This window comes from Parasteatoda tepidariorum, chromosome 2, assembly GCF_043381705.1.
Source record: "Parasteatoda tepidariorum isolate YZ-2023 chromosome 2, CAS_Ptep_4.0, whole genome shotgun sequence".
NCBI lineage: Eukaryota > Metazoa > Arthropoda > Arachnida > Araneae > Theridiidae > Parasteatoda > Parasteatoda tepidariorum.
In genome coordinates, this window is record NC_092205.1 from 31,856,622 (window position 1) to 31,881,047 (window position 24,426).

Consider the following 24,426-nt stretch of genomic DNA (forward strand, 5'->3'; position numbering starts at 1 on the left):
GAATACAAAAGATTTTTATATTATGTTGGATTGCATCAACGAATAGCCTTTGAGATGCCTTTAATTAGTGTTAAAAAAAATCGAATAGCTAGTACAGTTTGCCATAGACCTATTGAAACGAGCACTTGAAAATTGTAAAAAAAAGTACCAAAAAGTGGTGTAATATCGGGTAGTTAAAATTCGAAGGCCTCTTGAAGCTAAACTATTTTATCTGGAACCTGTCAGATTAATTCAAGATATTCCTCATTTAGTTGATGTACAATCCATCATTCCTGAAAAGTCAAATGTGCAACTTTTTTTTTTTTTCCCCTAGAAATAGTTATATCACTTAGTGGAATGAGATGGGGTATACATGTTAGCTCTATGGAAAATTTAAAATTACTAGAATTTTAGTGAAAAAATGACAAACCTTTCTATTTTGGCAATTTCAGAAAATTATGCATGTAATCATGTGATATAGTGATACCCATAATCAAGAGGAGGGACAATTGTCAAAATGTTCACAACTGTTGTGGGACCCAACAGAAACTTCTAACAAAAAATATGTTTATTAATTAGTTTTGAAGAAAATTTAATTTTACTAAAATTACAGTATTGCATAAATGATCTTAAAAAATTCTGCAGAATATGAAAATGAGACTTTTTGTGCTTTAAGGAAGGTTGCTGCAATAAATTATGCCTTGTGTCCCCTAAACAGTTTGTTCACCTTTGGAAGTAATTGTGATTTCTTTGCTGTGCAATAGCTTTTGTAGACCTAGCATAGCCTTACATGGCCATTACAGGATAGAGCCCTAATGTGCTAGGTGGTTGACTATGTTGGGTGATGTGTCTGAAAACAATATTAAATACCTGTTAATCAAGGTTCACAACCAGAATGAAATTAAATTCTAGCTGTGTGCACCGATAATTTTTCTGAAATCTGTCATCCTGTTCTGTTGTGATTGCCACAAAAAGCATGATTACAACATACTAAAGGTATTTCATTTTTCAGATATATTGAGAAATTTTTAACTGAATTAATATTGTAATCTTAGCAGATATTTTTAAATATGATAGTACAATGATTAGTTTTTATGTTTACATTTATGCATCCTAATAACACATTAGTTTAATTATAATAAAAATCGTAATTAGTGGGAATTTTGCACTTATAAGTATTTTAATATATACCTAATATTTTATTTTTATGTTAATTTTAATCTGTAATTAATCTTTTTATTGATTACCTTTTTTTCACCAGATTCATCTTGCCCTGATTATTCTTTTGATGCTAGCTTAGGGCTTGCAAACAGGGATCAAAACTCTAGCAGTTTAAATATTCTCATCAATTCAACTACGGGTAACAGTGTGTCTAGTAGATTTAGAATTCAGCTTCAGACTCATCCAAGTAAGCTTTCCTGAACACTATTCTTCCTGATATATCTTTAACAGGGATGTCCTTTTCTTATGGGGACAAGACAGATAACAGAACATCATTTAAATGCATGGCTTGTTTACTTTTCCAAAAGAAATGTCATTTCTATCAATTTAAAAGTTAATATCTATTAATCATGGTTGGCATGATTTAAGTCATGGTTAAAATTACTATTTAAACCTTTTTTAAAAAGAAAAGAAAACGTAAGCTTTAAAGTAATGATTTCCCACTCCAATCCCATCAGTTCAGTGAAAAAACTAGTTTTAAATTAAATCAAATGAGATTTTTTTTTAGAGAAAATCATTGATTTATCCCAGTCTATTTATATATATATATAGTAAAGTTATATTTTTTAAGGTGTGATTATTTTTAAAGACTAGTTTCATTAACAATATAGATTTTCTCCAAAGAAATAATGAAATGGCAAATTATTATGTTTCTAAATAGGTAATAAATAGACTTAAAGTGGATATAAGTAACATTTAACTATTAAATTATAATTTTCCATTAGTGGTATGTAAAATATTTTGTTGATAATAAGCATATTTTATCTAAACCTATTTATTTTTATGTTAATTTAAATGTTTTAAGTACTTTTTAAATCTATTAAATACATTGTCTGTGTTCACCAATATTAACGAAGATAATAATATTACCAATATATTATATACTGTTACAATATATTATATAAATAATATTATATACTGTTAATATGCTTTATAAGATGATTTACCTTGTAAATATAATAAAATCAAAAATATCTGGCGAACAAATCTGATTTTTTTTTAAATATTTTTAAAAGAATCATGAATTCTGCCAAACCTGGTGTTAATTAATAATAAAAGCCAAAATAGATCTTTATCTTGAAAAGGATAGCTATAGGAACATGACCTTTTAAGATGTGGTTAAAATGATTTCTTTGAAAATCATTCTTCACAAGATAGTTATATTGTTGATACTGAAATTCCCAACCAACCTGAGTTTAAAGATTTCTAAGTATTATTTAAATAATCCTTATTAAATTGTATATTTCTATTTTTTAGTCATTCATTTGTTTATATTTTTTATATTATATTTTTATTTGCTTATTATCGTATCTATTGCTAGGGAGAAATAGAAATGTTCAAATTTCTGATAGTTCGTCAAGAAGTCAAAGTTATCAAAATAATGGGAAAAGTGTTATAAACTTTGCTGTAGGAAGTAAGTTCTTTTAAAGTTTTTCTATTTATTGAAGTATTTAAAAATTGTGTCAAAATAATAATAATGTGTTAGTTAAAAAGTACTAATGTCTATATAAATATATAATTTCTATCTTAAGGTATTATAAGTATATTTTTCTCTTGTTCAATCCCTCGGTATAAAGTTAGATTTTAACTCTTTGTATACCATATTTTTTTAATTGGATTCGGAATTTCGAATTTTAATATAGAATTTGTTTTATATGTTTTGATCTATTCCTGAAAGTTCAAGAGGAAAGAGTTCTAACAATAGTAAAGAATGTGATTGATAATTTTCTTAACGTTGGGAGTATGTATTCTAGTAGTAACTTAATTTATTCTATGTTTGAAGCAGTTTCTTATAGTTCAAAAATTAGCCTGCCTTGTCCACAATAAAAACGAATTTATTTTTCAAGGTTTAATTAAAAAATTGTAATTGTTTTTTGAAAATTTAGAAGTTTTTTAAAAAGATAATAAAAATATTATTTTAAGCATGGTCTTTTTATTTATTTTATGAAATACAATTAAATATATCACGAAGTTACACAGCTCTCTAGACCAATTGTTTCTCAAGCTATAGCTAATTAAAAATTATAAAACTGTAAAATTTTGTATTTTCAAAATTTCGAAATTCCTGATTGAGGAAAATAGGGGTTCAAAAAATCAGAAATTATGTATTTTTCTACATCAGCTTAGTTCTATCTATAACCTATTACTAATCTAAGTTCCAAGACCTGACATTTTGTCTAATAGTTGATCAGGTGTGAAGTAATTGCTTTATTTTAAATTATTTTTTAGGGAGCCTTTTGAAAAATCAGGATGCATAGTGTTTTTAAAAAGTGCTTAAAGGTGCTTATTTTTGATTTACGTTTTTTAAAAGCTCTTGAAGGTGCTTTTTTATTCGAGGTTTGTAAAAAAAATTAAGCACTTTTTATCTTTTGAAAAAAAAATTTTTTCTTTTCAGTGTCGATTTTCGTTCTAAATTACAAAAAATTTACGATTTTTCGTAATTTTTCTCTGCAATATTTATCGGAAACTAATTACTTTATCATGATAATGTAAAGTTTTTGAAATTTTTTTTGAATTTTATTGATTTTTATGTTTATAAATTAGGAACTTTAAACCATATAATAAAAAAATTATTACTGCACAATTCCTAACTAGGATTTTTTTTTTTGAAAAGTGATTAAAAATATTCATTGAGTGCTTAAAACTTAAACGGTGCTTATTTTTTGTTGAAAAATCTGGCTATGCACTCTGAAAATACTGCTACAGATAATTCTCAGCCTTGCAAAGATATCAAATACCTTTCAAAATGATGACTAATGCTAATTGTATTTATGTATATGTTCCATATTTATTCATAGTCATAATTTCTTAAATACGTTTGAGCAATGTATTCAAGAAAAACAAAAAAATTATTATCAATACACTTTTCTTTACTTCAAAATTAATTGCTTCATCTATGCCTTTATATTTGTAAAATTATTCGGAATTTGTATTAAATAATGATTATGTTGATTAAAAAAGTAAAATTTAATATCAATGTTTATTCCAGGTTTGACTAGTTAATATGATTGAGTTTTTATTCTATTTTTTTTACTGTCAGGTCAGAAAAGTGGATCAACTTCCAACACAGATAACTTAATTGATTCATTATCTTCTGCACACTATCAAAATTCTTCTTTGTCTTCAGGCAGTGGCGCTGATAATTTTTATGAAACTTCTATTGAACTTCATAGTCATAACCCTCCTCCATATTCAAAACCTGGGATGCCTTATTTTGCTTCAACTTCCAGTATACCTGCAGCTTCTAAGTCAAATTCAGAATTGGCTCCTCTTCCTAAAATAGGTTAGAAATCCATTTATATGCATTTTAGATCATTAAATATGTATTTTTTCCCAAGTTAATAAATCTTATTCATTTTCAGTTAATAGTAAAGTTAAAATCAAATTTTTTTTTTTTTAATGTGTGAAGCTCATTCTGTTTTCTTTTATAGAAAATTTATGAAATATGATCAATTTTTATTTTGAGTGTATGAATATGTAAAAATTTCATTTTCATTTAGTAAAAATTTTAATAAATTATGTTTGATAAAATTGAAGTTAAATGTTTCAAAAATATTAACTTTTTGATTAAAAGTTTTAAAATACTTTTCCCATTCATCTTTAAATTTTTAAAGTTTTATTAATTAAGAATTATTTTGGAGTAGTAATTGCTATTTTTTTTAATTTAATATTGGGTAATCTATGATTATTGTAATATATTTTTGTTAGCTTACGATTTTACACTTTGAAAAATAGAGTAAATAGCTTGATTATTGAGACGTTCTGATATAGATTTAAAACTATTCTTGTATGTAATTAAAGAACTTGTGTTCAAATGTGCAACTGTATAATTTAAGACCACTTTTATTCTTTGAAAAATAGAAAATTAAAATCTTATTTTAATGACACTCAATGTAAAAACTAAAAAGCATAGAAGTCTGAACAGAAAATCTTCAGTTTTTATTCATATTTATAATTTAAAAAAATTTTAAATTCCAAAAATACTTTCTTAGAAGTTAAAGCTTTTGTCTTTTAATTAAAATAAAAACAATAATTTGAAGAATATTGATATATTTTAATGTTCATATTCAATGTAAGTGTTAAAGAGTGTGTTAAACAATTATTTTAATTTGCAGCTATTATTTATTGTGCTAAGAATTTCAATTATGTAACTAAGCCTGCTTTTTTTTCACTTCTGTTACAAGTATGGATGTAAAAATCATAAGAGTAGACATAGTGCTTTAGTGAATTGGTAACACTAAAGCTGCTGAGATACTAAATGTTGATTATTTATTGTTATGACTAAAAACAGGGGTTTGTCCAGGCCGAATTTACTACCGATTAGCGGTACCTTCACAAATTCACTTTAGAAAAAACGGTAGTTTTACAAATTCAACTTTAGGAAAAGCGGTAGTTTCACAAAATACTTTTTCTTAAAATTTTATTTTTGTATCCCTTAAGAAACGATAAATCCATATTTTTGTATTGATTTTTTAATAGTTTTTAATTTTTCATAAATTATGTCTAAATTTTCACAAAATAGGTACCTCTCAGAAAAACCTAGACAGACCCCTGAAAAAGATTTTAACTAGTTATCATGACATTTTAAATATCACATAAAATGTTTTTAATAGAATGTGAAGCTTATTTAAAAAGCTTTACCTTACATCTAATAACATTTGTTTGAAAAACTTAATATCTGAGATTAAATTTAATTTTTGTTTTAGATCTAACTAATATGTGCATAAAATAAAATTGTCAATGTTTCATAATCAATTAACTACGGAATATAGAAAAATAATGCAATATGTATTAATATAAATACTGATACTTTTTAAGTTTCCGTAAAAATTAAAAGAAATCAATTGATACTGCACATTTTGATACTGTTTGTTTTAAATGTAATATGATTTATATATCAATGCACAAAATTCTTTATCTTAATAATTTTTAAAAAAAGTTTCAGAAGAAGGTAAAACAAAAAATTAAGAGAAAATTTGCAAAAGATAAAAAAAATTTAGAAAATGAAGGTACAATAACATAAAAAACTGAAATTTCTAAATGAAATATTTTTTTAAAAAAATTTTATATTTATTTAAATTACACCACAAATTAATTTCATTGTAATGCTCTTATTAAGAGCATTGCAATGAAGGTAATTAGTGATAATAAGTACCATTGAACAGTTGTCTCATTACTATTCACTACATTTAATCTGAATTAAAAAAGCAACGAATTAAATTATGAATTTACTGCCTTGTAAAAAGAAAGGTTTTAGTTAAAAGAAATAGTTTAACTGAATGTTCAACATTGTAATTCTCTAATTGTTATTTCCTTTTCTTATAATACTCTGATTACAATTAAATGTAGTAAATGGTTACCAATTAGATCATTAGCAAATAAATGTTAAATTTAGAAAATTAAATTTTTAGAATTAACCATCTTAAATGCAATAGCATAATAAGTATAAATTAGTCCCTCAGCTCTGATAACTGGAATGTGTTTGGCCCTTGACTGGAGACCAATTTGACAGACTTAGCAACTCAAGAGTCAAACCATTTCTAAGCTATGTCGCTACCTCTGTGACAAAGTGTTTATAGTTTAATTTAATTGAAGTAATGCAACACTACCTTTTAGTATGCTTGTTTTTATGTATCTTACAGAACATTCACATGCATCAGCTTCTGTTTCAAGTAGTTCAAGCTATTCCTCTGTTCAACCAGCAAATTCCAACTATGTAAATGGTGTCAGAAAGCAAATAACTTGTCGTATTATACCTGAGACAACTAGCATACCAAAGAGGTTGCCTCAAGTAAATCCTGAACTCAGTGATACCTTCTGGTCAGCAAACAACGTTCCTCAGCGACATGTATCCTCATATCATTTGAATCTTCAAGAACCAGAAACAAGTGCCAAATCTCCATATGTTGAAAAAGGTAATCAATGTTAACTTTGCATACTGTGCTTAATGATTTATTCCCTTTCCTCTAAAAAAATTTTCCTTTATCCATTTTTGTCACTATTATACATCTTTGGAAAAAAAATTTTACAGTTAAGTCATTATTGTGAGTTGATGTTTATCATTTATTTTTTTTAATTTAGTACATAATAAATTTATCACTTGTTTTGCAGTGAAAATGAAAATCTGAAATGTATGCCGATTCAGATATTTCACATTTACTAAAAATATTTAGTTTATGTAGTAATAATGAAATGGTTGAAAATATTTTAATTTTTCCTAGTTATTCATATCCGTATTTGAAATTTGAGTTTTAAATAACTTTAAGTGTTAAGTTATTTCCCAATGAATAAAGCCCAACTTATGATATTTTGTAAGTTCCCAGTCATGTTTTCATTTGTAAAAATAAAATTTTAAATTGGGGCTTCTAAATTCTGTAATATTTCCAGAATAGAAACATTTATTATTTCATGTAATTAATGTTTTGGTAGGTTTGTTTTAGGCAGTGTACTTGCTGCCTTTCAATCTACCCTAGCAATTTGGTTAATCTGCCAGAAATGGTCATTAGCCCCCCCCCCCCAAAAAAANCCGAAAAAAAAAAAATTAACAATATTCTCTCCCTCCAAGTGGATCTAAATACATCTATCAGTTATACAAACTGCAAAATAAGTTCTGAAAAAAATAATAAACTACAAATACATGTAAGTAACATTAAGTGATATTTTGTTTTTCAATTTTTGATCTTTAGTGAGCGAGACATCAGTTTTAACTTTGACCTAGTAGAAAACTAAGGAGTGATGAATAACTCCTGCTAAACATAGAAAGTGAGGGAATTACAGACTGTCTTGACTGATGTAAATAGTATCCCTTTCCTTTACAGTCAAACTTCTTCATAGTTAGCAAAAAAAAAATTTTTAGGCAGATATAGCAAAATTGATTGTTCATCAGTGTAGTTTAGGGGAAAATTTGAAGGGAAAAAAATGTATAGGATTTGCATTTTGGTGTATATGAATATTATCTTTTGTCTTATTAAGTATGTATGTTCATAGTCACAATAGTATATTCAAAAATCGTAATACTGGATTGATAGTGTGCCTAATTTTAATGCCTTGTATTACATAGGTAAAAGACTTAAGAAATACTTTTTTATGTTTGGCACATCTATTTAAATTCTGTGTTATGTATTGCATAGCTACCAACTGTTCCGATTAAATCTTATTTTTTCCGAAAATACAATTATAGATCAAAACATTTAGAATTTTCACTATTTTAGTGTTGCTTTCTTTTTTTAAATCTTTGTACTGGATTTCTTCTTGACCAATCCACTCTGTGTATTCCTGGATGAAGCACATGTAACCAGTAGTTTACTAAGTTATCTAAAGTTAAAATCTGTGTGAATGACCCAAAATAACGCAAATGTTTATTTCTCTACTTTGTCACAATGCAACAGTTGCAGAGTTTCAAATGGTTTTAATCCCCAACCCAAAGTCCACTTTTTTAGAGTAAAGTGCTTTTTTAAATGGCATAAAAATCAGTTTAAAGAAGTTTTTCAAGTACATTAAAATCTCTAACTTTGGTTGCCAATCTCTCCCCCATTGTTCACTTCATTTGAAAGTCAATAACATAGTACTGTTGTATTAATAGATCAGCACCATAATCTTTAAACCTAGGGATCATTCACAAATTAAGATTTTCCTTGTGAGTTTAGAAAATATTACCCTACTTGTTTTTGCATTTGTTTTAAATTTTAGTGCAAAAAAAAAAATATGTGGAATTTTATAAAGGTGAATTCAGGGTCATATACTTTACTATTTTTAGAAGATAAAAACAAATCTTGTATAATTAAGATTCTTTATTTCAAAAATTTGAATTGATCTCTTAGCACTGTTTCTTTAAAATGATTTTGATCATATAATTATTGATTATAGAAAAAGTTGTCAAATGTGAGGAGGTGTTATTTAAATTGAAATGTTAAGCTACAATTGTAATTAGCAAAATTCCTCAAAAAAAAATTTTAGGTTCTGATTATAACATACAAAATACATTTACAAAAAATAGTTTCTAATCTATATTTTATTTGCTGTAATAACTCCTTAAAATAGTTATATTTCTAGTTTCAAAAATATGCTGTTATAGTGCGAAGTTTTTTTTCCAAAACTGTTGTAGCATATTTGAAAATCTGAGATAATGAAGTTTGGACTTTAGGGACTGTCCTCAACGTATTATGGCACCCTATTTATCTTGGTGTGTTTGTAGTTGTAAAAGTTTTATATACACTTAATTTATTTAAAGTGAAAAATTGATTTTTTTTTTCATTTCATAGGGAGATTTTTAAAAAACCTTCACTTATATAATATGCATTATTAGTAAATGCAGATAAAAATCTTACAGGATTTATCTTTTGTGATTTCAAAGTTTGATCTCATTTTTATTTAAAAACAAATTTTTAATGATGCAATAAGCACAGATTTGTCAGTGATGAATTTTTACGTCATTCGTACAGATTAAGATAATAAAAGACATAAATTGTAAACTTAAATTGTAGATACTGATGAAAAAGAACACTAAAAAAATTTCTGCAGCAAGTCTTAAATGTATGCAATCTCAAGTTTTGAGAACTTACACAAAGATTGAATGAATTTATTTTTATTCAGTTAATTTTTTTATAAATTTAGCAACAGCTTGATACAAGCTGAAATAGCAGTGTCAAAAATTAATGTTGTTTTGAAAATACATAAAAATAAATTACTGAGTTAAGAAACTTATTATTAAATTTTTAATTAATAGGATCCAGTATCTAAAAGAAGTCTTAACTGATTTTTATATTTATGTAAAGAACACTATATTATTGTGGTACCGTAATATAAATAATTATACTCTAAGTGTCAAAATTTATATTATAGCACATCAAAGTATGGGATAAATCTCATTCTTTTTTTTAATATAATGAAATGTCATTCAATCCATGTTGCTACAAGTGGTTTAATCTTAATTTATTTTTTATGTGAAAATTTTGTTTCCCTTAAAGGAATAAAATTTGTATTGTTAAAATTTCATTTTTCTTTCCATATTTGAATAAACTTTTGTGATGGGTTTAATTTATTTTCAGAATTTCATTTGTGTGTTTGAGAAGTACTCATCATTTATGCAATAGCTTTATAAAAACTGTTTTCTTACATTGCGTAAATAGCATTTGTCATTCTCTAAAATGCTTGGGTGTTATATACAATGCATAGGAGGGCAGTCTGTAATAATTACCATGTTTCATACTTTTCCAGTAACAGAAATGCACATAACTTATGTTTAATTTACATGTTTAAATGTTTAATTTAGGTTTCAAGCGCAAATCATCTCCAATTTTGAACAATTCAGATTATTTGTCAGCTCCTTCATCAAGCTCAAATTGTGTAGAAAAAGAACAAAGTATAAGTAGCCAGAGTAAGAAAATCAAAGCGTCTGCTAGCCCATCCTATGTAGAACTTTCTGATGATGATGTACAGATAATAATGCCAGAGACAAGTAAAAATATTATTGTAGTTTAATTATATATATTAACCCTTTCGCACAGACTCACATATACGTGCCAGCAAGAAACGCGCTCACTTCCCGGCTGACACACCCGCTTGCCAGAGCGTTTTCTCGTTCACCCCCCGGCCATCACATATTTGTGCCAGCGTTTCAGAAGGTTTTAAAAAATTAAATTTCTTCCAGAAGATGACATTGTATGTCCATATGGTTTCAGATACATGTAGATTTGACCTTCTACTCAAGATGAGAGTACATTCACGTGGTTTTGAGGGGGAAGGAATGTTTTATGACGGCTCTTTTAGATTCGCACGTGGTATTTGTTTACAGTAAGCAGGAGGTGTTTTTTTCTTCGCTGCTTTCGATTTTTGGTTTAGTTTTTAGTGGATAGGTGGATCTTGTCGATCCCTGTTTTAAAATTTTTTCATTCTAAAAAAGATCATAAGATAAGTCAGATATGTTAAATGATAAGTACATAATGAAAATAAAATGTGTGAAATATATATTTAAACAAGAAATAACTCAAGTAAACAAAGTATCCATAGAAATATATATAAAGCATATGTCATTTAAACTTAACAGAACAGTATTAAACAATGCATCGATATTTCGGTAATTTCATGAAATTAAGCTTACAACAAAAAACCTTCCAGCCCTGGAGAGACTGCTGGCCTCAGCAGTAAACGCGCTTTTACGCTTCCTGTCGTGAAAGGATTAAATAGAGGGACTGCAGACCTCCTATTTCGACGCCCGTCCTTTTTTTCTTCCCCTTAATCATGTCATTTCTGTTATTCCCCCTTTGAACATAGTGACATCCAAGGAAATAGAATAATGGCTCAAGGTCAAGTATTGCAACTGCACCTGTTTTTTGATTCATTTTGAATGGGGTTTAAGGAGGAGCAGAATGTGATAGAACATGAATTGTTTTTAGTACACATCAGCTTCTGTGTCAGCTTGCCAATTAATGTTCAACTGTGATGGAGGAGAAATGAAATCGCACTGCATAAACAGAAATAAGATTGTGATATGTGCGTTTTTCGTTATGATTTCAATTAATGTTTTAGCGAAATGTTGAAACCAAAGTTAAATTCTAGATCGTACTAATAATCCTGTGCCAAAAATCATGCAGACATTGTCACAAAACGATAGTTTTTGCAGGAAGATTTTTCATTTGGGAAGTAAAATATTTTAAATTTCTTTTCTGCAGAAATTAAACTTATTTCTATTTCTTTTCCCCAGAATTGTATGAAAAATAAGGAATGATGAAGTTAATATTTTTGGTTTTCCTTTTCTCCAGAAAGTTTTGAGATTTTTTCATCCAGAATTATATGTTTTTTGGTTTTTTTTTTATATATATACACATGGGTTATTTACTATCCCAATATATTTCTGACAATATGGGGAAATCGAATTGATTCTATATATTTTTATTTTATTTTAATTATTGCTATTGATTTCCACATAGTTTTTAAAATCTGATATTTTTAATAAGAAATTTTTCCAACAATCGAATCTCTGGACGAAATGGGCAATTAGTAACTCCTTTTTAAAGAGTCTGATTCTCGTAACTTCACCAGTGATCTTTTTCTTGATAGTTACTATTATGGATTTCACAATTTTCTATTTTTTTAATATGTGGTAATTTACAAAATGCGAAAAAGGAAATAATTCAAGTGCTTTCTTCTCATACAAATTGCGGGAATATCACCCCTCATATTAGAATAAAAAATATTACATACTCAAAAAAGTTATATCCACTTTTATTTTATGGGAAGAAAAAAAATTTGTGAACCTGTTTCTATTACTTTAAATTAGTAACTTATATATCTGCTAATAAAAGTATCCTGCAGAAAGCCAGAAAAAATTCTGACAAAGGGTTAATAATTGTATTAATTTTAAAATTCAGTAAATAATGGAACATTAAATAAAATCTAAATTTTTTTTTTTTTAGCGTAGAAAAATTTCTGTGCCAAAATGACCTTTTTTAAGGTATACATATATATAAAATTAATATTTTTAAATTTTATGAAATAGTTTTTAATGCAAAAATATTTTATTTACAAAATGCAGAATTTGGCATCAAAATAATTACCGTTTTTAAAATTTTTTTATTTGTTTTTCGACAGTTCTAATTTTCCTTTTTTTTTCTCCTCCCCCCCCCCCTTTTTTTTTTNNNTTTTTTTTTTTTTTTTTTTTTTTTTTTTTTTTTTTTTTTTTTTTTTTTTTTTTAATCCTTTCCAAAAAAAATTTCTGAATTTTGGCTGCTGTCCCTGTAGGTATATTGCAGTAGTTTGGTCTTTGGTAATTTTAAAGTCGTAAATTAAAGATAAATATTTAGTATGTTATACTCTTATTTGCATTTTTAAAATTCTATTATTTGAGGAAGAATTGAAATTGACAAAATTTAGGTGGTATGTAATATAGAGAAAATTATTGTTATAAGTTAAACAGGTAGTTCTAAATTCAAAACTAAGGGTTGGGTCCTATGATTTTATTTGTCATTTTTGCTGCAATTTTATTTGTGTTTCAATTGAAATGTCTTCAGCCTTCTAATTTTATTAGAAGTATTATCAGGATATTTGAAAATATATTAGAACTTCATTTATCAGATACTCAGTCATCCGAATACCTCTGTTAAAAATGAGCATTTTGGTTGAATTCGATTGGTTGTTTTGGTTTTATTAAAGAAATCTGAATTTTAGTACTTTCATTATTCTGTAATTTAGTTTGTGCATAACTTCTACTAAATCTTTCTAAAAAGGAAGCATTTTGTGTTAATTGTGCAATATATATGTATCTATATAGTATATTTAAATGCATGGAATCTAGAAAAAACTTCACAAAGATTCCAAAAAATATTAATGAAAGAAACTTGTAAAATCAACTAATGGTTTAAAACTAACCTTTTGCACCTATATTACTTAATACTTTTTTGACTAATTTAAACACTAAATCATTTCAACATCATAGTATAGTATTTTTATAAAAATTTCTAAATTTTAAAAAATCTGCAGACTACTTATAAAAGACAGGGATGAGATTCTTCCGCGGATTTCCGCTTTTTTTTTTCAGATTTTTCCATTTTTCCCGCTAATTTCCGCTGAAATTTTTTTTTGCTCAAGTTAAAATATTTTATGAGGAATTTAATTTTCCGCGGAGGGAAATTATTGAAGTCCCTTTTCCTCCCTCTGAAGTTTCTCTAAAAATCATTTCCTTGGCATAAAACTGGTTGACCTTTATACAGGGATGAGATTTTTTTTTGTCTCTCGAATTTCAGCCTTTTTATCAAAAGCTCCGATTCTCTAAAAGTTTAGTTTTTTTTAATAAATATCCCGTTTTTTTTAAAATTCAGTCATTGAAGTAAAATAATTATATTTATTTACGATTTTCAAAGATAAACAGAAAATTCAACCTACGCTCTAGCTACTAACCCTTCCGCATTTTTACTTATTTGAGCTATTTTCTCCGATTTCACGCACAGAAAATAAGATTTTTCGTATTTTTTATCCGTCGGCTGGATAGCTCGTATTTTCATAATTCAGGCGTCGCTGCTTCTTGTATTCTGGCGTGAAAACAAACAAAAAAAGAGGTGGATTTGCGGTGAAAATATTTATTTGCTCATTCAATTAATCTTGTAAATTTTTATTTATTATGTCTAAACAAAAACAATACAAACGAGCTATTAGAAATCACAAGTCCAGACTCTGCAAATATCTCTATTTTTATTCACGCGATTTTAATATCAATCATCGAGTTTCGTATTTTCCTGATTTGAAAGTTGCACATTGCGATTCATATTTGCGCTATTTAAATATCGTATATTATGATTCTTATTTACGACATTTAAAAATCCAATATCGTGTTTTGTATTTATGCATTTTTAAAATCTCGATTTTATTATCAAATCTCGATTTTCGTATTTACCTGATTTAAAAGTTGAACGTTGCGATTCTTATTCAGGCGATNATATATATTTTAATATTTTATTTCCTCTTTTTTACTTTCTGACTACTCTCATCCCTGAAAAGAGGTAAAAGTTTTGAGTAATGTACTGAAGAGGAATATCTTCTCCTGATGCGACATGAAAGTGTAAAGGGTGCTATCAGATGCCAGTGTTAGAAACAAATATTTCTAGACTTATTTGATAAGACATTTCTTGAAATGTTATGCTTAAAACTTGCTTAAACTATGTATAGCACTGTTTTTAAAAAAAATATAAAATCTAGATTTTTCAGTGTTTAATGAAGAAAATAGAGCTTCCACATTTCATGGGGAAAAGGAAAAACCTGGAATTTGTACGGAATTATATTTTGACTCTGAAAAGCTAGAAATATTCTGGGAAAGTATGTATATGTATGTATATATGTATATATATATACACACATACACACCCAGAAAATTCTTGCATCATTCCTGGAAAATTACCCATCTTAGAATTGTCAGTAATCTATTATGGAGATTAAATTAAATTAATTTTAACATCTATTAAGATTATTTGTTGGTAGAAATCCCACATTTTAGTGAAACTTTTTGATGTTTCCATTCTCATTCACTGATAATTGTTTGCTCACAAAATCGAATACTTGAACTAAAAAATAATTTTAAAAAATCAGTTTTCATTGCATGGTATATATAATAAATGGTCTGGATTTACACTGAAATTTTCATGAAATACCTGGAGTCTGAGAAATAAAGAATTCTGAAATTAAGTGAGAACCAGGAGAAAATAGTTTTAAAAACATTGGGTAATTGAAAAATCAGGATCAGTAACAATGTCCCGTTCCAATCACTTTGTATAATCCAATACTTACTGTGCATATTTTTCTTGTCCAATTACAAAAAATATGCGAAGTATTCAATCTTAGAACATATTATTGTTAAAGATCGAAAAAGAATTTTAATTCTTTTTTCCCTTTGTTTATGCCAGGTCATTCATCTGCTTCTGGTAGTTCATTATCAACTGGAAGCTATCATAAGCCTTCTGTAATTTTAGATGGTAGTTTAATTTTAGATGGTAGTTTAAGCTCTTCAATGCAAACTATCTCTGAACCTGGTCGACAGTTGGATAATCAAAGCTCTCACCAAACTACTCAAGACAGTTCTTCAACAATTCATAATCCTCTTTCTGCTGAAGAATTTGCACAGATGTTGGATAGTGTGTGGCCTGATCTGGATGAAATTGCTTCTACTAATTTAACTGCTAATGATACTTCAGAAAGCGATGAATCGTCTTCATCCTCAATCATTTCAATTCATGAGGTACTAAAAAATACTCCTTCTTTTGAGAAGAGCAAACCATCTTCACCTATATTGGAGGAAGGTAATTACTCAACTTGTTTAAAATTTAATCAAGAGTTATTTATTTTGCTGCATAATTTTTATTTGCATATTTTGTTTCAGTTATTAAGTCTTATCATTCATTTGCAACTTGGTACCTCAACCTTAATAATGTATTTTAAGTGAGTGAAAATGAAATAAGATGGAAACCATTATAACCCCTTTTTCAAAGTCAAATCATTGCATTATAAAGCATTAAATTATTCGAACCATCTTTTGATGAAATCATCACAATTTTAGATTATTTTATTTTTAGAGATCAAATTTTTCAAATATTAAAAAATTTGATCCTTTTTCTTCATTGGATTTTTTAAAAATTTTTATCTCCTAAATTTTAAAAATGTGCAGTTTGTTATAGAAATTCATCTTCAACCCTCAAACACTATGGTTCTATTTTTCATTTGTAGTTTCTTCTCTTCAACTGTGTTTTCTAAAGAGTTCTTATGTTTGCAAATTCCTTTTAATTACATAAAAATGCATAATGTTTTTAGACTTATATTAATAAAATTGTCCTAAACTTATAATTGAAATCTTTTGCTAAATTAGCATGAATTCTAATTTGTAAATTTTTTTTAGTTTTTCGTATCTTCAAGAGATTTTTGTATTTACTTCAGGAGATAGATTGCAAAAATAAATTATTCCATTTTGTAAGAGCTAAAAATATGTTAATACCCTTATTATAAAAATTAAAAAAATTATCTATTGAAGATATAACATTACCATTTTACAAATATTTATTTCTTCTTATTGTACAAAATGTTATAAAACAAATTAAGAATAATAGTTTTTAAAACTATGTGTCTGTAATGGAGAAATAATATCAAATATGCTTTCAATTTGTATTTATAAAAATTACTTTATTAAGACTTGGTGAATTTTCTTTTTGCAGTTTCCAATGATATTCCTCCGCTTATCACTCTTGATAGCAGTCCAAAAGATAGTGAAGTAAGTTTTTAATTTCCTCATATTTCAAGCATTTTCTGTTTCCAATTAGACACTATATCATCTCTGGTGTGCTTTTTTCTTTAAAAAGAATCTATCCTTTTTGAAATTTTTATTCAATTTGGAACCATACAGTCAGTTTGCAATTAAATCTTAGTTTTGGGCCATTTTTATGCTATTCTACTAAAAAATTCTAATTAGAATGTGTTATAATCCAAAAGTCAGATTGCTAATAATGCAATGCCTGAAATACTAAATCTTCATTTTGCACATAATCATTCGTTTAATCATCAGCATGTAAAGGATATGAAACATGGGGAAAAAAGAAAATATTAATTGAGTTTAGTATAATTGCTTAAAGGAACTGTGTTTTATCGATTACCTGTTGCCAAAAAAAGTGAATTGCCTTCTCTATTAATTTTTGAGTAATAAAATTTAAAGTTGGAGTGCTTCGAAGTGGAAATTAGGTTTGCAAATTACCGCCATATTACAACTCAGGCTTTATTGTATTTAATGATACACGCTTTAGGATTTTTTATAGAAAAAATTAGGTCTTTACATTTTCATATATTGGTTAGGAGAAATTAAGTTATTAACAAAAAGAACTCTGACAATAGTTCTACTTTTGGAAGCATATAACCATACAGAAAGGAATTTTCAAACTGAAATATCAATTACTGTGAATACAGTTTTAGTAGATAACTGGGGATAAAACTTTCTATATCAACAAAATCAGGCATTAAACAAAGCAAAAATTATACTGTAATGTTATGGTATGTACCATTTATACTGTATCAAAATATTTTTACTTAAGTTAATGATTTTTATTAAAAAAAAGTGTTTTAAATCATGACAACCCTGGTATTTACCATTATTTAATTTTTAGGTTCTGTTACATTGATTTCTCTTGAAATCAGATTTGCAATGTTCTGAATTTGTGGTACTGTGTACTATTTATAATTTATACTATTTCTTTTATTATGTGGTATACTTGAAAATTATGTTTTATATTAATAGGACCTTAATTGGGTAATTTTAGAAATTTATCAGTATAGTGTGTATTAAAATTTTAAAATAAATCTATTCAACTAAAAAGAAATTATGATTTCCTTATCTGTTATCTATTACAGAATTTATTTATTTTAAAATAGAAATTAACTCTTTTCTGCTTATAATTAAGAGTCAATGCATAATATTCATTTTATTTTTTCAGTTGGAGAAGTTAAAAGCCAAACAAGAAGTTGAAAATGTTAAAGAAGATTTTAAAAAACTCATAGAAGATGAGTTAATCTGTAATATTTGCACAGAGGTTTTGATAAAGGTATTAGTTTATTTTTTAAATAAAAGTTAAGATACGTAATATGAGGTTCCATTCATTGTTATTTAAAGAAAAACTGAATGTCTTCTTGATAATCTTGAATGAATTCTTGATAAGTTGAAGGTTTTTTTTTTTTTTAAGATTATTTTAATCAAATGTAAAGTTTAAAAAAAACTACACATTTTTTTTCACTCTTAACAGCTCTACAACAAAATGTAATGCGTGAATTACAAAATTTTTTCTAAATCAATAATGTAATTACCAGTGTTTAGAGTTATATTTCAATACCTTTTTGAAATTTTAAATAAATATAGTTTAAATTTTTAAGGAAAAAATTTATAAATCTTATTACTAAAAGCTTGATAAAAAATAATAAATTTTCATTTAGACTTGAGCTTTTAGTTTAAAACATTGCTAACATATACAAAATCTACCAACATAAATTCAAAGAATTCTGAGGCAAACTTTTTTTTATAATGTGTGTTAGCAAGAAATGAATGTTTTTCAGAAAATCCATAACAAATGCAAAAAAATTCTGATTACAAATTTAATATTTCAAAATTAGTTCGTGAAAATGAATTTTATTTGACTTAAAAAATATTTATTGAAAAATTCTCGAAGCATAACAAACAAAATTAGTTTTGTTTTCAAGACTTTATTTCCTGTTTAATCAACATACGAAAAATAACTGACTTCATTTCTAAAAATCGGAGATCAAAAGTTAAAATGGTTTTGAAAAGCTACTGAAGTCAAATTTGGTTTATAGGAGCCGTGGTATCTCTGGTGGTAAAGCCTTCTCTCAATTACGTAAACCTGGCTCTAATCTTAGCAGTGGCTAGTTGATTCGAATTTTGCCCGCCACAGTGCTGATATAAAATATCCTCGGTGGTAGAAATATCATTGGTCCTTGCAGTCAGTTTAGCCCTGTGAGGTTTTGGTGATGGTTTTCCCCATGTAAGCCAAATGCCCTTTAGTTCCATTAAAATGGTCCCCCACAAAATCTGGATTGAGTTTAAAATTACAAGGCTACAGAGATGAACATTGGTAGTCGTAAACTCAATCGGTTCGGCTGTTCAACAGTTATAAAATAAAATATAATTAATTAAGTCTAACTTTTTGGCAAAATTGCCCGTTTTTACATAATCGAATAACTTGAGTTATCTCTAAGTAACTAGTTGTGATGAAAATTATATAAGCATTAATATTTTGATTTATATATAAAAATGACATCAGAGAATCTTAATTTGTTAATTCCAAAATCTCTTACATTTGATCATCATTTAAATGCCTATTATGTTAAAGAAAAGATTTTAATGATATAATTAGTCACAAAAATAAATCCTTTGTTTTGATGCAATGCTGAGAAGGGACTGAGGGTACAAATGAGGGGTTATACTTAAGCAATTCACTACAAACTTTTCAAGTATTTATCTTTAAAAAAAATGCTTATGTGTAAAAAGTGTCCATTTATTGGTGTTATTTTTGCCTTCCTTCCTTAGCCAATAACCTTGGGATGCTCTCACACATTCTGTAAATTTTGTATTTCTGAATGGAAAGAAAAGAAAAGGCAGTGTCCAATGTGTCGAGCAAGTATTAAAACTGAAACACCTTGTCTATTTTTGGACAATTTTATAAGCAAAGCTGTGGAGCAATTAGATCCAGCTAGTGTTGAAAAAAGATTAGAAATAATAAAATGTCGAGAGGAAGAACAAAGTATGTTCATTTTTAATATTTTTTAATCTATTGTTCTTAAGTGTTCAAGATTTCTAAACTCTCCTAAGTTTTCCTGATTTCTATTGTATAATTATAGTAAGCTTTTGAAAACCATGAAAATTATAAAATATTATGTATGTCATTATGACAAGCAAATGTTATTGGGGTGCTATTTATATTAAATGCTGGTTAGCCATTCTTAAAAAAAAATCTTGGTTTTGGATATTTGAAATATTAATGGAACAGATAATTCATCAAGAATTTCTTTCTTGAAATGTATAATTATATTTTTCATATTTTTAGTTTTCACAAAATAAATATTTGCTGAAGAGAGACAAACTGACCCTATATTTTATGTTTTTTTTTTATTATTATAATTTAAGTTATTTTGTAATTAAGTCTTTCATTGTTTGAGTTATGGGGGTTAATTACATTAAGAAAAGTAGAAAAAAAATTCTAAGTTTCATTTTTGAAAGAAAAAAAAATAGATTCTTTGGGTAGAGATCTTATTTTAGTCTTGTACAAGATTTATTTTGTCGATTGCTATTTGAAATTTTTGTGACATTAATTGAGGGTTTTTAATTGAAACTGATTGATTTTGAAATAGAAGGCTCAGAAAACAGTCGACTAACCTTTGATAGCCTGCCTTTTAACAACAAATAAATAAAAAATTAAAGAAACCAACACTATAAAATAAAAAAAATTTTATTGATTTTTTTTAGTTTTAAATTGCACTAATTGTAAGCTTGGGAATAATAAATTGAAAGGCTGCATCAAGGATCAATCTTTATTTCCTACTGTCATTGTTTAAACTTTATAGCTAAATTACTCAAATGTTTCTTAAAACCGTAATTTGTTCGGTTTTTTTGTGTCCGGTTTGTTTTGTTTTTTTTTAAATTTCATTTCTAAAATTTTGCGATTGAAATAATATCCATTTTTCAATAAATACATTAAATGTCCCTGCCATATAATATTTGCTTTGCTCTACGTTTAACTTAATATCTTAGAGATATATACTTAATTAAACAGTGGCCAAGCACTCTGAGATTATGAAAAACCTAGAATTCTCAGGGAAATTTACCTTTGACTTCGAAAGATTTTGTGATCAGCAATTTAAGTTTTGTTTTTCAAATTTATTTCAATGAATTATGACTCGTAACTGTCACATTGTAATGTTACCAGACATATATTTTAGTAATTATCCTGCGACTCTTTCATTTATTGTTATCAATTACATTTTAATAAATAATTTAATGTTACTTTTATACATAACTCAAAGTAACAATTGTTTTTCTTAAAATCTTATAACATTTAAGTTATAAATTTAATTGAAAAACATTTCTCTAAAGCTATTTTATGTGAAAATTGTATGCATGAAATAAGAAAAAAATTAAATTTTTTCCTTAATCATTTAGATATGGATTCCTAATACAAGCATTAATGTATATTTTTAAATTATAATTAAAATTATGTTAGTTTAAATCATGAAAATTTGCTGACCCTGTTAAAATTTAAAAAATGAATATAATTTTTATGATTTTGGTCATACCATTAATTATCAAGTAGATTTTATAATTAATAATTATAAAATCTACTTCCTTTATTTAATAAAATATTAGCTTCAGTAAAGTTTAGATGTTCTATACATTTAAATTGTGTATGATTTAGAGGTCCTAGGGTTTGATGAGCTAAAGTCAAATAATTTCAAAAAATTAAAACTGAAAGCAATGTGTGATCGAATAGGATCAATTCTCACTCTACTAATAGCGCAATGTGGCATTTGTGCTACTAATAATAATTAAGAAATAAAATCATAGATTTTTAATAAAACTTGTATGTTTAACGGTAGAAAGTTCCAGATCCTGAAAGCACTTTTTTCTGTTTTAGAAAAGAAAATACATAAGCCACCTGTACAGCCACACCAACCTTCAAACGTGCCTCAATTTACACCTCTAAATTTGTACCCTTTTCCAACCTACAGTTCTGCCCAGCTACGTCCAAATACAATTTCTGAATTGTCAATACTGAACAGAAATTCAGCCATAATGCGAAGACATTTAATGGCGGACCAACTTTCAAGCATGCATCAACGGCATTCAAACTTACCTCATCTTTCTTCAAATATACCTCATCAAGCTTCAAACATGCCTCATCAAGCTTCAAACGTACCTAGCTTTATTCGGCTAGCACAAAACCTAGTTGACATACCTTCAAGTGCTTCTCAAAGATCAAGCATACCTCTGCAAACTTCAAGCATACCTCAGCGATCTTCCAACATAACTCCACAATATACAAACCTACTTCATCAACCAAACCCTTTTAATGGGCCAACGAATGGATTTTTCTACTAGAAATGAATAACTTTTTTAACTCTTATTATACTTTTAAAAGACGTTATATGCTTTTTTTTAATTGTCAATGATTTATTTTTTTAATGTTATCTAAGATGTTAATAGTTACAGTTGTGTGGATAACCAAGATCTTACTGAGTATTCTTCATAAACTTATTTTTTAGAATGTGAATTTACTTATGAAACTTTTTTATAATAAACAGATAAAAGTTGTGTTTAACATTTGTAGTATGTTTCAATATTTTTAGATTTTTTTTTATTTTTATTCAGGGTTGTTACTAAACAAGAATAATCTAGAAAATACAGGGAAATTAAAAATCATCTGAAAATAACTCAGAATTTTTCCTTACAAACTGGAAATTTTATTTCTTTGCAACTTTTAAAGTATGGCAATCTCTCAAAGAACAATTTGGGGAATATTTAAAGATAATATTTGAGCTGTTTTGTATTTCTTTCAATTTTCCAGCAATTGAAGCTAGTGTAGTTAACCTACTCAAGGTTCTTGCTGTCCAAAAAAAGTGCTAATATTTTTTCCCTACTTTTTTAGGGCCTAAAAAGTGCTAAAATTTCTTCTGAGTGCTAAATATTTTTTATTTTGGGGTTTTGAAAAATTTTTTGAGCGATCGGATTCCTTAAATCGGTTTCCNAAAGTGCTAAAATTTTTTTCCTACTTTTTTAAGGCCTAAAAAGTGCTAAATTTCTTCTGAGTGCTAAATATTTTTTATTTTGGCGTTTTGAAAATTTTTTTGAGCGATCGGATTCCTTAAATTCTGTTGCCTTCAGCTCTCCTGTTGCCTCAATCTTTTTAGAAGATTCTTGGGCTTTGGGGAAAGAAGTTCTTTCTTCTGGGATTTTATGTGCTTTAAAAGTTGTAGAAAGCTACTACTCCTACAATTCTTCCAAAGACACTGGAAAATTATTTAGTACAATGTTTCCAGACAGTTTTGCCTGCTGAACCATAGAAAATTTATTTTTTAAAATTATTTTATTGTATCATTCTAATTGTGACAGTTGTTTCAAACATGCAAAACAATTTGATATTTAAATGCAAAAAAATTGTTGCTTAAAGTTAGCTAAAACTGCTACTGCTTTTTATTCCTCTTTGTGCAATCGCAATTTTGATTGTTTGAATGTTAAAATCTCAACTCTGTGCTGGGTTATGCATGTTACAACAATAACCTGATTGTAGCAGATTTTGTACTATTAAATCCTGCATTCAACGAAACTAAACCAATTTTAAACCAACAGATTATATTGCCAGTCAAAATTTTAACCTGACACATATAAAAAAAATATTACTATTTCACATTTGAGGAATATAACTTAGATTAATATTTTGAAATAAGATTATCTAGGTCAGGGGTGGCGAACCTTTATACACCAACGTGCCATTTTCTCTAAAAAAAAAACTGCTTAATGAGGTAATAGACGTGCATTTAAAGAATTTTGACTTCGTGATTATTGAGAAAATAATAATAGTAAATATTATCAACTCAAAACTCCTTATTTATATTGAAAAAATACATTGTGCAATATCTGTTATACGCGTAATTCAACTTTCAAGTAACATTAGTGTGACTTCTGTTGATGCAGATTAGATGACAAATAACTTATATTAGGTTGTAATATGTTAGTTTAAGCAGGACTGTTAATTTTTTTTAGCTAGTTATTTATTGTTAGCTTGTTTTTTATGGTTATTAATTGTTTTTTTAGCATTAATTTTTAGTTTTTTTTTTGTTAATATTTATTTTTTGTGAATTTTAATTTAATTGTTACACGTGCCTCACAGTGTAACAACAATTGTGATCGGTGGAGTGCCCAAAATATTGTGTCAAGTGCCATAAATGGCACGCGTGCCATTGGTTCGCCATCCCTGATCTAGGTTATTCATTCATGAATCTGTATTTCATTGATTCATATAAGATGAGTGATCTGCACAAGTTATAACAAAACTCTTTATAACAGAAAAATATATATTTAATAATAATGAAGAAGAATATGTTAGTATCTGACTATTAATACTTAACTGCACTGAGCGCCATCTGTGAGAAATATTAGAAATACTCTTAATAAACTTATTTTCCCTGTGATTATTTCTCCTT

General features: G+C 27.0%; 1 protein-coding gene across 2 annotated transcripts in view; it reads left to right on the forward strand.

Moving 5' to 3' along the window:
- Positions 1-22,544, forward strand: part of LOC107450426 (uncharacterized) — a 36,838-nt gene extending 14,294 nt beyond the window's left edge. For both annotated transcript variants that reach the window (XM_043049234.2, XM_043049235.2), the window contains 10 exons: positions 1,241-1,387; positions 2,522-2,614; positions 4,241-4,483; positions 6,843-7,115; positions 10,472-10,657; positions 15,591-15,983; positions 16,890-16,945; positions 18,156-18,263; positions 19,760-19,973; positions 21,861-22,544. In XM_043049234.2, coding sequence (XP_042905168.1) covers positions 1,241-1,387; positions 2,522-2,614; positions 4,241-4,483; positions 6,843-7,115; positions 10,472-10,657; positions 15,591-15,983; positions 16,890-16,945; positions 18,156-18,263; positions 19,760-19,973; positions 21,861-22,324 — 2,177 coding nt within the window. In that variant the 3' untranslated portion in view covers positions 22,325-22,544. The remainder of the gene's footprint in view (positions 1-1,240; positions 1,388-2,521; positions 2,615-4,240; positions 4,484-6,842; positions 7,116-10,471; positions 10,658-15,590; positions 15,984-16,889; positions 16,946-18,155; positions 18,264-19,759; positions 19,974-21,860) is intronic.
- Positions 22,545-24,426: the final 1,882 nt, after the last annotated feature.